This window comes from Atta colombica, unplaced genomic scaffold (genome assembly GCF_001594045.1).
Source record: "Atta colombica isolate Treedump-2 unplaced genomic scaffold, Acol1.0 scaffold33, whole genome shotgun sequence".
In the NCBI taxonomy this organism is placed as follows: Eukaryota; Metazoa; Arthropoda; class Insecta; order Hymenoptera; family Formicidae; genus Atta; species Atta colombica.
This window is the reverse complement of record NW_017259437.1, coordinates 2,159,990-2,175,156: the sequence shown is the minus strand read 5'-3', so window position 1 is coordinate 2,175,156 and position 15,167 is coordinate 2,159,990. Positions and strand designations below refer to the sequence as shown.

At 38.4% G+C, this 15,167-nt stretch overlaps 1 protein-coding gene across 5 annotated transcripts in view; it reads right to left on the bottom strand.

Moving 5' to 3' along the window:
* LOC108690560 (probable Na(+)/H(+) antiporter nhx-9) overlaps positions 1–14,935 on the bottom strand; it is a 21,061-nt gene extending 6,126 nt beyond the window's left edge. The window contains exons 1-9 of one of the 5 annotated variants that reach the window (XM_018197921.1): positions 14,161–14,935; positions 12,968–13,732; positions 8,500–8,763; positions 5,626–5,822; positions 3,545–3,801; positions 2,710–2,927; positions 1,440–1,642; positions 652–741; positions 145–215 (exon numbers count right to left, since the gene is read on the bottom strand). In XM_018197921.1, the coding sequence (XP_018053410.1) occupies positions 145–215; positions 652–741; positions 1,440–1,642; positions 2,710–2,927; positions 3,545–3,801; positions 5,626–5,822; positions 8,500–8,763; positions 12,968–13,457 (1,790 nt within the window). In that variant the 5' untranslated portion in view covers positions 13,458–13,732; positions 14,161–14,935. The other 4 variants (XM_018197920.1, XM_018197923.1, XM_018197924.1 and 1 more) reach the window with 4 other exon arrangements.
* Between the last annotated feature and the right edge of the window lie 232 nt (positions 14,936–15,167).

Sequence of the window (15,167 nt, the reverse complement as noted above, 5' to 3'; positions counted from 1 at the left end):
TATATATATATATATATACGAAAGATATAAATTCTGTAGCTAATTTTGCTTCTGTTTATTATTTTATGCTAACTCGCATAGATTCTTGACTGACAGTTTGTATGTCATTGAGTAAACACGAAGTTATGACTAAAAGCGTCTTACTTATCTCGGACGTGATAGTTGCCGTGTTTTCCCAAAATGTCTTCGATACCCGCCATCGTATGATCCATTATCTAAGAATTAAGAGACAGACGTTATTTATCTTTCAATTTGACGAGCAGCGCAGGCGTCACAAATCCGCCAGGATTTGCCACGTACGCGGGCAAACGCAAACGCAAGCAGAATGATGTATCAAAGTCCCGGTAAAAATTGCCGCTATATACACATTCTGTAATGCGGCTTGACAATGATGAACGTTATCCTATTTCACAGTTCGACCCTATTCTTCATATTGTACGGCTCTGTCGTTCCATTAAAAAGAAATACGTCGTTACTAGGATTCGAGGTAATAGGCTCCGTTATCGTCATATATCGGCGATTGAGCACGACATTATCGAATTTTTACACATCTATATCAGTTCTGCGATCGTTTTTGTTCCCCGCAATTTCCAGATGTTACAACGACAACAATAACGACCACCGTCGAAATAATTTGGTCGCGTAACGTACCCTCTCGTGGATTCTCTCATTCATCGTCGGCTTTCTCTTCTCCGCCCTTTTAACATTGAGGATTTTGACGAGAGGTTTGATGGTGATCCCCTAAAAATAAGAGCGCGTTTACATAAGCGTCATCGCGAGAGCGAACTCGTGCAACACAGACTTCCAAGGGGTGTTCTAAAGACGTCCAGAGAACGTCCCTATGTCCTCTAAACGTGCCTAAAAATGTTCCCAGGATGTTTCTCGGATAAAATGTACGTGCTGTACATCGGAACACACTCGTGTTCCCGACGCGAATTATCGGTCAACGTCGAGTAAAATAACGCGCGGCTGATAAAACGCTTGACGCAAAAGTGTATGCTCAAGTGTGTGCGACATAGAGATATTAGGTTTCCGATCGATCGCGCGACAAAGCACATGTGCAGAGCCGAGCTTTTTTTTGCGGCTGATATCTTTGTATCGTTGCTCATTAATCGTTGATTAAACGGACGATCATGGTTTTAACAGGCGATCACTTCTTTCTCCTCGCCGCGCCATTCCGATGAAGTAGTAGTCAGTTTCTCTCCCTCGAAACGCGTGCCACTTTGGCCGCATCTCAAAATACGCGCGAGTCATCGGTTCCATGAAAAATGTTGCTGACTGAGTCGGTCCAATTTACTCGAGCAAGGTCTACAATCTTGCACTCCGCGTAGAAACACACGCAAACACTCGTCGTTACGCAACGCTTACGTGCATTCGTGTTCGCGAATCAAATTCGTCACGATCATGCATCGTACGCAGTCATATGATCATGATCCTACCTGGATGAATACGGTAAAGTAGATGACGGCAATAGTGGTAGTGACGAACATAGGTTGCAGAGGCACGTGTCTTGGATCTATAAGAAGCACCAGGGCGAATGCTACGGCGCCTCGTAAACCGCCGTAGGACATGACGAATTTCTCCACCTTGTCCAATTTGTGCAGCCGGAACTGATTCGCCAGCGCTGTCAGCACTATCACGCCTGGAACATGAATCCGAGCGAGATATTACAGCTGTACTATCCTCTTTAGAAAACGTGTTCTCAGCGAGAAATGACCATCAATTAGATATCGAATTGTCGTCGAAATCATATCGATATTAATTCAATAAATCATTTTTCAGTAGATAGCAGTTATACAGTTCATGATAAAAAGAGTTTTCAAAACAATCTATATTTCTAATTGTCATATATGTATTTGTCTTTTCTCGATTTTTTTTCATTTGTTATTTAAAGTGTTACATAAAAACCTTCTCGGTTCTGTAAAAATCTGTTATAATCTTGTTACAATCCTGATCGATTTATTTAATTTAATAATCGAAAGACTCAATTGTCTATTATGAAGTGAAATTGAATGCATCGACATTACATGTCTAATGAAATGCGTGACGTTTCACACAGGCTTGCTCATATCTTTCCACACTTTCCACACGTGACAAATTGTCCGGTTAGAACAAGAAGCCATAAGTGAAACGCCGCGTCGCTTACGAGTGACGTAAGATACTCGTGTAAGTAAGAGTCAATTGTCTTTAAGTCCCATTATGATTTCATCATTTAACCGTATCATTTTACACGCCATTCTATTCGCCGGCAAAGCGATGCCCTTAACGTCCATCCAACTGGACCGGTCAAGGCCCGCGCGATCGTGTAAGAATTCCTCGACATGAATTCGCTATTATCACGCTACTTTTTCTCTCATTTCCTAGTTTTTTCTCCTCTTTGAAATATCCTTCTAAAGTTTTCCACGCCAACAGTTTTGCACGGACTATAAATTTTCTCTTTATTAGCTAATTCAGAAACAAGTTAAAATTCTATAAATTGTATTTTTCAAAAGTAGAATTTCGAAAACGTGAAATTGTACAATAAATAAGGGAATTTAAGAAGTTGTGTGTACAAGTATTTGAATCTCTTATGAAAAAACGTGATTGAAATATCTGCAATCCTAATCCCTCGTGTACCTCGTAATAGCTGTTTTAAGAACGTCAAATGGTAAGTAAGAGGAATTCTTTTCTGACATTCCCAATCGAATAAAATTAGAAAATCTGGCTTACCCATGGCTCGATAGATGGAGCAGAAGACTATCGTCATGACTACGAACCACGTATTCCAGTTGTGAGCATTGTTCACCGTAGCGACGCCGAGAAACATGAATATAATGGTCTCCGAACTACTTGACAGCATCTTCATTGTATACTTGACGGTCGTGTGAGACTTGTGCGATATATTGGCCTCAACGTAATTCTTCATCGTGATACCACAGAAGGTTATTCTGGAATAAAGGGATCACGAATTACAGAACAGGCATCGTGGCAATCACTATTTCGATAAAGTTAAGCTTGCAAGCTGAGAATCTTGTTTGTAAACGCGATAATGAAGGTAACTACGGCAGGAATTAAACCGTGTAGTGTTTAGAACTCTATTCGACATTGATCCATCTAATTCCTTCGCGGCAGATTCTTGGCGTTTATTTCAGTTTCCTTATAATTTCTGCTGAGTCGTGCCAATAGGATCAATGCAACAAGTTGTTGTAACTTATTCTTGAAATTGATACCACGAGCGTCGTTCATAAATATTTAATATTCAAGGTTAAACAGTTTCGATAATGTTCGTTATATTATATTGGGTTGTCCGGAAAATTCGTGCCGACTAAAATTTAAATTTTAGTATACATTTATTAAATTAAAATTTTCTGCGTTTCAATTTTCCTTCAACATCGGCACGAATTTTCCGGACAATCCAATAATAGAGGTGATGAGTTATTGGATATTTCAATTTTTTAGTTTTATTTAGCGATTTTTATATATTTGTTGAAACGTATATTATTGAAATGCCTCTTGAGGCTGGAGATGCCAACGCGATATGTCGAAAAGTCGATGATTTACTTACGCCAATATGCCGGACAAGTGGAAGATCTCTGCGCTAAGGTATGCCAAGTACGCCATCACGAAGATGAATATCGGCTCGATCACGCGCACCTGATGTGTAAACCTAGTCACGAAGCCAGTAGCGAAACCCCAAACTACACCTATGACTGTGCCACCGATCGCCACCACCAAAAACGAAGCTAGGCCCGACAGCACGTCCGTGTAAATGATCCTAGAAGGGCCCATCTCGCTGTACGTCTCGAACATGTGATAGAGCACCTGCGTATTCGTATTAAATGGCCTTTTACTTGGTCGTTGCAGTAACCCCTGACACTTTCCTTCGCTCGCCTCACAACAGCACGAAATTAATAAGCGATGGATCGTTAACGGCTCAACTCTTTTCGCATTACCATTCTTAGCTAGCACGACCCAATTTTTACGTCAAAGCAGAACATTTTTTTCGGACGATTAATAAATATACGATATACATAGTGCAGGGATGTTGATCTATTTGCAGAGATATTCAGACTTGCGATGTAACAGATAAAATTGGAACGGAATGCATTTTTGGAAACGTCGCACTTTACGATGTTATATTTTTCTTTACTAAGCTGCAGATAGATTTTTTAAGAGTTAATTGTGCATGATATTAATAACCGTCAAGGCGCCTGGTCGGCGACGTTTATTAAAGTCGTCGCAACGGTGATATATACAAATCACGATTAGATTATATCGTTTTATTTTATTCAAGAGTATTACAGATTGCAGACATACAGGTCGCGTACAAATATGACGTTAATTTTTAATTGAGGCGAAGGTATTTGATACTTGACCCGCGCTTATGGACAATGTGATCAATGTTATATCGATCGTTCGCCCGGCGGAGTGCTTGTCGTTTGGCGGTGTCATGTGCAAGCTTTGCTATATTCTATCTTTTATTTATCAGATATTCTAAAATATGACATGCAAGAGTGAGAGACAGGGTATTAATCTACGTCAACTTCAGGATCAATTCTGAGCGGATGCGAAAAGAGCAAGAGACCGATGACATACATAAAATAATTGCGGTAATAATTACGGTGCATAAAAAGATTGTATACGGTTGGAAAATTTATGTTAAATTTAACGCATGTCTCAAACGGTCCACTAAAATTTTTATATTAATTTAATACAAAATGAATCTGTTAAAACACAAATATTATGTAAAAAATTAGCACCATAACACTAACATAATTTATAAGCAATCATATTTCTTCATTAAAATTACGATAACATTTTCTATAATATATTAAATTAACATGTTTCAATAAATTTAAAATTTATAATATGTTAAATTAACACATTTTGTTTACTTATCTTACATTTTACATTAAAAAAAAAACATTGTTTTTATATTATTTTATTTTATTCACTTATTCATAAATTGTTTTAATTGTTTAACACTAAGAAACGTTGAACATCAATTTAACATAAAATATTCAAATAACACTGTCACATTAAATTAAATTATAACACTCGGGTATATTAAAAATTCAACACAATTTTAATGACTTGAGTGGACTGTTTCTAATGCAAATATAAAATGGTTTTTTACTGCATAGTTATTGTTATCTTTCTTTGGAAATATTGTTGATTATATTCTGATATTTCGCAATCATTAATATAAAATATTATATAGTTGAGAAATTTTTGCTATACGTAAAAAATGTATATCTATGTTTCTGTCTTTATGATTTATTTATTTACTTGTAGAATTTAGTTTTTTAAAAACTTATAATAATCTCATTAAAGATACTTTTATTTTTAATTTCATATTATGATTATAAAAATTTACTCAATGTCTTTATGCACTTAACGATTATTTTTAAAAAAGAAGATATAATTATATATTTTATTTTTCTTCTTATGCTTATCTATCAGATGCGTGCAAATATCTCATATTCGAGTGATTAGGATTGATCGGCTTTAATCTTTATGGCTTTGCTCTATATGTATCGAAGACCTTTAATAGTTCATAACAAAAGGACAGAGATTTCTGCAGCTACCTACGCAACGAACTTCTTGACGTGCAGCATCATGTAATGTAAATAATGTAATACTTACGACAGTGACCGCGTCGTTCAATAAACTCTCTCCGAACACGACGATGTAGAGTATCTCGTTCACATGTATCTCTTCGAAAACGGCCAGCACGGCCACGGGATCGACAGCACTGATCAATGCCGAGAATAGGAACATATCGAGGATAGGCGTCTCACAACCAAACATACCGCTTTTCCCCAACAGCCATAATGAAACACCTAAAGTGCAAATAGCGTTTTAATGATAGTAATGCGCGATCCAATATCTGATATCATATTTTTCGTGATTGTAATTCGCTTTAATTATCACGAATGTCGTTTATTAATCTGCTTTAAATACTTCTGAATAAATCGTCGATTTATCGAGATTATTATTATCCTATCGATTCTCAAAGTCACTGAACGTTGAACCGCGAGAAGTGAGAAAGAGAAAGAAAGAGAAAGAAAGACGTTACCAAAGATAGAAATTTGCATTATCAAATACCAGCGTTTCGCCCACGTGTTATTCGTATCTATCAAGTGCATTCTTCCTCCCTTTCGAAAGAAAGATATTACTCTTGGTATTGAACCCTTTGAAGATCCTTCTCGACAATAATAGAGTGTCAGTTTTTAATCTATTCCGATAGGATATTAATTAACATCATACTTCATAATTTCATGTTATTGATCGTTGTTGTGCTTACCGTGTCGTTTCTTACTTGAAAGTTATGTGTAGTACGGTTCTAGAAAAGCAAAGACCTTTCATTTCGGTCACGAATTTCTTAAGAGATTAATTCAATTAATTGAATTAATCGAATGTCGTTAGATCTAATCACGGTAGTTACGGCAAACGTTCGTTGAAAATAATTAAATTTTAATGTAACGATCCCGCGTCTCATACTCCTATCTTATCTCACATCGTTTTTAAAAGTTTTGCTATTTCATCTTTGCCATTTATTCGCAATATTTGCGTCTCTTGAAGAAATTTAAGTTTGTATATTTTTCTATATATTTTCGTTTGTGTAATTAATTAAAATTGTATTAAATTTCGATATTCAACAAGATTTTAATGAAAATCAAAACTACGAAAATTACAGCCGTATTGTTCTATATTTCTTTTCAAAACGTTATTAAATAAATATTATTGATTATAAACAAAAATTTGATTCAAAATTTGTTGAAATTGAAATAATTTAAAGTGTAACATAGATAGAGAAAAGATCACAAAAGACAGATGCGAAAATTTTAGGAAAGAGACATTATACATTAATAACATTCTATTTATTAAGAGGAATAAGAAAGTACTTTTTACATTTATTTTATATCTCATAAATGCTTACAATGACATTTACGAAACACTTTATAATACTATTTGGCACACACAGTTTTGACATCTTTTACGATAAGAAGTAATAGCCTGAAAATATACTGACAGCTTTTTATGTCGTCATCAATCCTAATCAATAATCGCGTCCGTATTACGCTCGACGTATCTATCTTAACCCATTTCATTATTTTAACGCGATTTTATCAAGCATTAAATAACTTGGACTTCGTCAAATGTTGTTATCGGTTTCGTTCTTTTCTCTTTTTAGTCATAGCGACAATTTCGCGTGAAATTTGTGGTTATCGTGGTGTCACGATCGAATCGCGCGTTATCAATGCGGTGATAGCGGATGATAGCATCGGGATGACAATTGCCACATATGCTTTGCACATCATTGTCGTCGTCATCGTCGTTATCATCGGCGTCGTCGTCATCGTCATCGTTGTCGTCGTCGTCGTCGTGGCTTGCCCCGCGCATCCGCTTCGACACACGCTATTTTTGTTCTCAAGCCGCGCATTTTCTCTACGTTTTCAAGACGAACATCTGCGTTTACGCTAGATCGCGAACAGACCATGAGCAAAAGTGAAGAATGGAAATTCCACCGTCTGCGGGGGATGGTCGGAGTGTTTTATTTATGTATGCTTCTCTTTATATACATGTATAATGTATGCAAACAACTTGTTTAACCTCCTTATTACACTTTCAAAGTTTTAATTAATTTTTTTTTAGAATTTTTTTTATCTACGTGCGTCGGAACAGATTGTTTAGCGGACTGCAAATTAGAGTTGAAATCTATTTTTCTCCTTTGCAGCAATTTATTTGTTGCAAATTTCAAAACTCGTAAGACTAAGATATTATATTATAGTTAAAAATATTACACTGAAAGAAAAGATTGGCTGAATATGGCATAGCATTTTTAATTGATTGCAGCAGTCAATTAAAAATATTATGCCATACTTTTACCGTTTAATTTGCTGCAGCAGCCAATCTTTTCTTTCAGTGTAGTTATAATATTTAAAAAAAATATAAGAAACTATATTTTGACTTGATTAATCAGAATTAAAATTAGAATTTTCAAAATAAATATAGATATATAAGAGCAAATATCGCTACGCGAACATTTAATTCGAAAGTTTGATTCTTCACTAAAGTTTCATTTTTTGATACGATGCCAAACAGACGTTAACAGCTTAATACAGTTGTACCAAGTATATGCGACGAGGGGAAATCTTTTAAACTGTAGGAAGATTTATTTATCTTTTTAAATATAATATTGTCTTAGAAAAATAAGTTTTAATTATTATTGAAAATGTCATAAGTTAATGTTATGATTATATTTAACTTCGTAACATTTTACACTTGAAATCACACTCGGAGGATCTCACAGTGTTGCTTAATCCCGAGGATAGATAAGTATTTCTATATATAATCGGAATCGGTTTGCGTGGGCAAGGCGAAAACGAAGTTCGAATTACGATCGGTGCGCATCGAGGGAAAAGAAATAATATCCGAATCGAAAAATTGTCCTAACGACACCGATCGACCGAGGCAGCGGATGTTGTCGCGTCGTGTTGTCGCCGCTTTACTAACCTATCGACATCGTATTTAATACAGTTCCAACAACAGCGAACAGAAGTATCGTCCCAAGATGGTCGAAGAACAGCCGATTGGGCATGAAGTAGCCAGCATCCAGGATGATGGGCGGCAGCATATACAAGAAAAACGTGTCGGGTGTTAGCGGCGAAATGTGAACGCTGCTCGCCTGGAATAGCAACAGGCCGACGATCACGCCGACAGCGATCAGCAAGCAGGACTCCGGGAAGATCTTGTTGAGCTTCGGCGTCATGTGGAAGCCTGGACGCCAATCGTTATGTTAAATATGTCATTAATCGTTAGTTCAGGAGACCCATAACAAAGTCTGCTCACGAGCGACTTTATCAAAACCCTATTAGAGAGAAAGGTATATTTCTTCCTTTACTTTAATTAATCCTTTGTTTCCACACTTTTTTTTGCTACTTATTTCGCCACACTAGATTTATAAGACTCACAATCAGTATAAATTTTTCTGTGATATTTAAATATTAGGGATGTATTAGGAATCGTAAAGTTACCGGACATCGGATATCGGACATCCGGATAGATAGCCGGATATTCGATCGGATATCCGAGAAGGCAATTTCTTCGAGTCGGATGTCCGACCGAATTTCGAGAAATCTTCTAAGAAGAAAAAAAGGCCTATAGAGAAAAAGATTGTAATTTTGCAACAATGTATAAGATATTATAATATCATGAGTATGCATACTTATTTCTAGAATATTTGTGTAAAAAAAAATCAACAATTTAATAATATCAAATTTCTACCGGATAGCTTTCCGGATAATAGTAATATCCGACTATCCGGTCGAATAGTAAAAAAGTACTGGATAATACCGGATACTTTCCGATGCATCCCTACTAAATATCAATAAGAGCTTATAGTTAGTGTACAAATATTATAGGTTTAAATATTGTATAAAAGATAGCTATGTGTTTCGTAGGTATTTAAATCAATTGTAGATGCCAACATTTCGTGAACATTGTAGTTCACTTCATCAAGGCAAAGAGCAGCTTGATAGGATAGTATCAGGTTGCCCCTTGCACTGATGAAGTGAACTGCAATATTCACGAAACGTTGGCATTCCAACAATGGACCTAGATACGGAGATAATCCGTTAAACGCATAGCTCATTTATAGGAAGTAACCATGAGAGCCTCAAAATTAACAAAAGATAATCATATCAATATCAATATCTTCATTTCATAATCATATCATCATCATGTATATTTGCCTTTATCATTATTTATAAATTAGATTTTTATATTATAAAAAGATAGTGTTTGTAAAAATGCACGCGTATAAATTTTTCGCTTGGATCAATTTAACCTATGTCTACAAATTAAATATACAAGGAGAAAGTATACGTATGTACGATTTCTAGTAAGATTTTGACAAAATTGCTTGTGGTCAGATTCTGTTATAAGGTCTCTAAGTAGGTCGCTCTAATCTTTACAATTCTAATTCGGAATTCAGATCCCGATCAACCGCAGAGAAACGTGAGAATAATCCGCAGTCTGCAGCGTCGGAATCATCGAAATTACAATCGGTCTCAATCGGAAAATTAACCGTGACAGAACACGTGGCATTCTGCAGCAGCGAAGATTCCAACGGAGTGCAACGGCAGTTGCAACGTGTCGCATGCGCTACGCATTTCTTCACGCCCGACACGTGGTATCTCCCGCTCGTGGAGGGTTCTGTTAACGCGTGTCGTGCTGTATCGCGTACAATGTATCCGTGAACGTGTTCAATATTCTATGCATCTTGTTCGATATTTTCCGTGGAATCTTCGCCTCGCTCATGGATCTTAATGCGATGAATGAGCTGCTAAATACGTAACGGAATAAGTTTACTCTGACTAGATATTTTCAAATTCAAAACAAATTTATGTTGAGGGATAAGAAGAATATATAGGATGTAAAGATAAATGCAATAATAGCAATCTATTTTTAAAAAGTAGTACACTGGAACGTGTACTTCGTAATAGCGAATCTCGAAATAACAAAATCTCTTCCATGTTTAGTGGTGTGAGTGGAGTAGCGGTAAAACCGCGTCTCCAATACAACCCTGAATTTTATGATTTACAAGAAAATCTCACGAATTCAGATCTTAATAAAACTTTGTATACTTATAGCTTACATAAATAAATGAATTTAAAAAGTATCATTAGCGGTAAATGCTTTTAAGAGATGAAATCACCCTTTATATGTAGGTTTAACTTCTTTCGTCTTTATATCTCAAAAATTGTTGGATAGAAAAAAATTATAATACAAAAATTTTATAATAAAATTATCTTTATTTACGTCAATAATATTTTTTAAAAATAACTTTTTAAATATGAATTTTGCAAAAATTATTTCTTAAAAATATTGGTATAAAAATTTCATTTATAAATATTATTATTGAGTTCGTGCCGACTAACCTATATAATTTAATAAATGTATACTAAAATTTAAATCTTCTGCGTTTAAATTTTCCTTCAACATCGACACGAATTTTCCGGACAATCCGATAGTATAAAAGTTTCATCAAAATCAGAATTTGATACTTCGCGAGGTTCTTTTGTTAAAAGTGAAATGAAAACGACTTCATTATTATATTCATCATGTGTTATTACGAGATTCGTAGTAGTGTAATATTTTGAAATACAATATTTGACAGGATTATTCTCTATTGAAAGCAGGACAATCTTGTCAAGTATTTGATCTGATCGCATTATATACAAGTTACAGTGGAAGTTATCAATGGAAACTCACAACAGTAATTTAAAAAAATCTGCTATTTTATTTATCTATTCCGATAAAACATTCTTTTTGTCAAACGTAAATTTTTATGCCCCGCCAAGATATTTGCGCAACTGACGTATGTGAATTTTATGTAGGCAGGTGTATTTTATTCTTGCCCGTTCGTTCACTTTCGTGACTTTTACCACCGCTCTGTCAGGTGAACAGAAATATCAGCGGCACAGTTTGTTTCTTCAACCACCACGTCTCGCCGCGTGCTTGCGTATCCACGCGTGCGTGTAACGCGAGTGAAATTGCACGGAGAGAGAAAAATTGCGCGTCCATCGAGTTTCGTATTGCTCGAACGGGTATCCAGTAAATGGAATGCTAACGTTCGAGTTTATTCGGCGCTTATCGTGCGCCGCGCACACAAAAATGAATCTATGTGCATCGTGAAATATTATATCGTAAGATACTACACTCTTGAGTCTTTGAGTACTGGAGCATCTTTATGGATCTTGAAATGCAAAATCGTGGCTTTTCTGCCGCGCGAGCAATTTTTCGAGCTTGCAAACGAATGTGTTATATAAAATATCGAATAAAAATTCGTATCTTAAATTACTTGTTTTCCATTCCTTTAATTTACATCTAATAAATAATAAGTCATAGAGAGAAAGAGAGAGAGAGAGAGAGAGAGAGAGAGAGAGAGAGAGAGGGAGAGAGAGAGAGAGAGAGAGAGAGGGAGAGGGAGAGATTGTTAAGACACGAATTTTTACCCGATATTTTCAGTACAATAACAACTTTTTTGGTTCGCATTCGCCCATGTATTATTTATTCGCGAGAATTATTAAAAACAAATAACGAGAAAAGGTAATGAGCCTTGCATAGCATAACGAGTGTTGCCGGCTTTCAATGACATTTGCCAGGTTTTGTTACGTAAGCAAATGGAAAACTATAGGTGCGCTAATGTATTCATCGAAAAGCGTCTGCTATCATGAAAATTGATGCAGCCTGATGTGCACAAGCGAATAACAAAATTGCGACAGATGTTTTTGGTTAACAATAGAGGCAAAGAGAGTGTGTTCGTAATATGACAATTTTCAAATAACATGTTGTCTATCGTAATATTTGAAATGATCATATTACGTACATTGTATTGTTTAACTGTTTCCAATTTTGTCGAGCATGTTATTACAAGTTAAAACGGTTAATTATACGTATAATGGATATGGCATAAAAGATATTTTCAGAAAAAATATTTTCAGAATATTTTGTCTCTTAAAAACCTTTATATTCTTCTCTCTTCATTAAGAAACAAAGCTCAAATTAAATTTATAACAACAAGTAACACTTATATGTATATGACTTGAATTTTTTTTGTATTTTTAGATATAAGTCTTATAAAGGATGACTCTTAAGTACATTGGCAAATACTCATTTGTTGCAAGTATCTCGAAAGAAGATAGAGTCACGAGATATTTGTTTTCTTGGACGAATATCGGATCATTCAAGAGTATACTTGATTTATCGCCAATATTTATGTTGCATGTGTCATATCTATCTGTCATTTTTCTATAATAAATTCATTCTTAAACATTGCAAAAAGATTGTTGTTTACATTAAACGATACTTCAGAAAAGCCGAGATCTCACGCCTACACGTATCCTGTCTCGAAGACAACAACAGGAAGAGGAAAGAAAAAAAAAAAGAATAAATTAAGATCAACTTTCTCAGCACTTACCGATTTTCGCGATGCTGGCGAAGAAGATCCAAATCCCGATAAGAAAGGGCGTTTCGACGCGCGTGAACTCTACGCTGACGATGCGATATTCCGGTTTCGGCGAATGTTCGTTGCCACTCGAGGAGTCGCCGACTGCGATGTCGTCGCCAGAGCGCGCCGAGGCGAGCTGCGATTCCTTAGGGATATTCCGTTGTCCGGCATCGTCGTTGCTGGCCGACGAGAGGCTGCGCAAGGTATCATCGTTCGGCAAGGCCGAGCGGATCACCGGGCCCATGGGCCCGAAGCCTAGGCCCGGATAAGCGCCGTATGGATCGCCGTGGAAGTCACCGGCGTCGATCTGTGGTCCGTGCGATGCGGGATGCTTCTCGGCCGGGATCCGTTCCGCGGATCCCAGGTCGTGGAAAGGCGCGAAATTGGCGCGGCCGCATCCCGGATAACAGAGAACCACGAGGAGGAGCGCAGGGATGATCATCGGGGCGAGGCGATCCATGGCGCACCACCCGACGTGACGCGACGACGACGACGACGACGACGATGCTTCTGCCGTGGACGATCCACGCTGTCGTCCGCGTTCGTCCGTCGCCGGTGAGTCACTACTTTTATTCGTTGTACCATCAGAAGAGAACCGCCACGACGACGAGCACGTTCGCACGTGCTGAGAAGCTCCCCGCGATTGAGACTCCCCTGATCTCTTTGTAGCAGCAATAGGGGCGGTTTATTCGATGACGTCCTACCCTCCGAGTGCAATCAGACACCGTCAAGTCTCTATAACGTTATCGTCCCACGGATCACGTACTACAGCATACACCGATCTACGATGATTGAGCGATTTCGAAAGCCTTCTTCTGTCAGGAAAATTCCTCTCTTGCACATTCCCCTCCCTGTTTATTCCCGAACTGTTTATTTTCTCAGTGATAATTATCTAATTCTCTTCTTACGGTTTCGCGTATCTGAATTTCGCTAAAGCAGCTTCGATGTTCATCTTTGTAATGACATCGTACAAATGTAACATTCTCGAGGAAAACAAAGGCAAATTGTTTCAATGTGGACATCAACCGGCTCGGCGTGAGAACTGGATGGACCCAGTTCCAAGTCCGGAATAATCCGGCTACTATGATCCGAAATGAGGGATAACAAGTGTCGCGGTAATAAATCGCTAAAACGTCAAACCAATAATTAAACGTGACTCATACCGCTTTGGCGTCGAGACGTGGCGCGCTACAATGACAGCTGCTGCTGGAAGCCCATGTCCCTCGCATGAAGTATCGAGAGATGCTGCCGGAATATCTTTCTGTTAGGAATGCTCGCTGTATTCGCCCTTCGTACGGGGACCGAATGAAAACACAGCTACGATCGTATCCCAGGATAGGAGTCGCGGACAGCCACTTTCCGATTCGGAGTAGGGAATTGGATTGCTCTCTCTCTTTCTCTCTCTTTCTCTCTCTTTCTCTCTCTCTCTTTCTCTCTCTCACACCTGTCTGTGGCTCAGCCCATGCAAATAGAAAACCTATGCAACTGCACAGGGGAATGACTTCCGGTTTCGTGTGAATTGGCTTTACTGATCGCACGACGCGTCCCTTAACGCGGCGACGACGGGGACATTGAGTGCGTTGCTCGTCGCACGACGCTGCTCGTCTTGCGCGCCGCTCGCGAATACCGCGACGCTCTCAAGTCTTTATAGAGTCACCCGGCGGTGAACGCGAGGTCTGATCGACGCGCGGCTGCGGCGATCCGTGGACGATGACGTGGTGGAGGGACAGGAAGCGCGACGATGATAACGGGCGCGCCGCATTATAAATACGGGCGGACGACTCATCGAAGTGGACGTACGTCGCACCTTCGCCGGCGTGCCTCTATCGACCGACCGACGGCGACGGCGACGGCGACGACGACGGAACGACCGATACGGCAGCACTGCACGGCCGCGTACTGACGCGCACTACCGTCGTCGTCGTCGACGATGGTGGCGGCGACGGTGACGACGCCGATAACGCTAAGCAACGGGGAACGCTGCCAAAAACGTGCGTAGGCGTCGTCGGCACTGCCCTCGTCGTCAGCGACGATAATGGATGTATGTTAGATCTACTGTTCCTTTTTCTTTCCTTCATCTATCTCCGTCATCCCTCTACGTAAGTCTCGCTTCCCACCACGACGGAAGCTTCCAGCCAGCTGATCGTCGATGAAACCCGCGCAGGCGTCG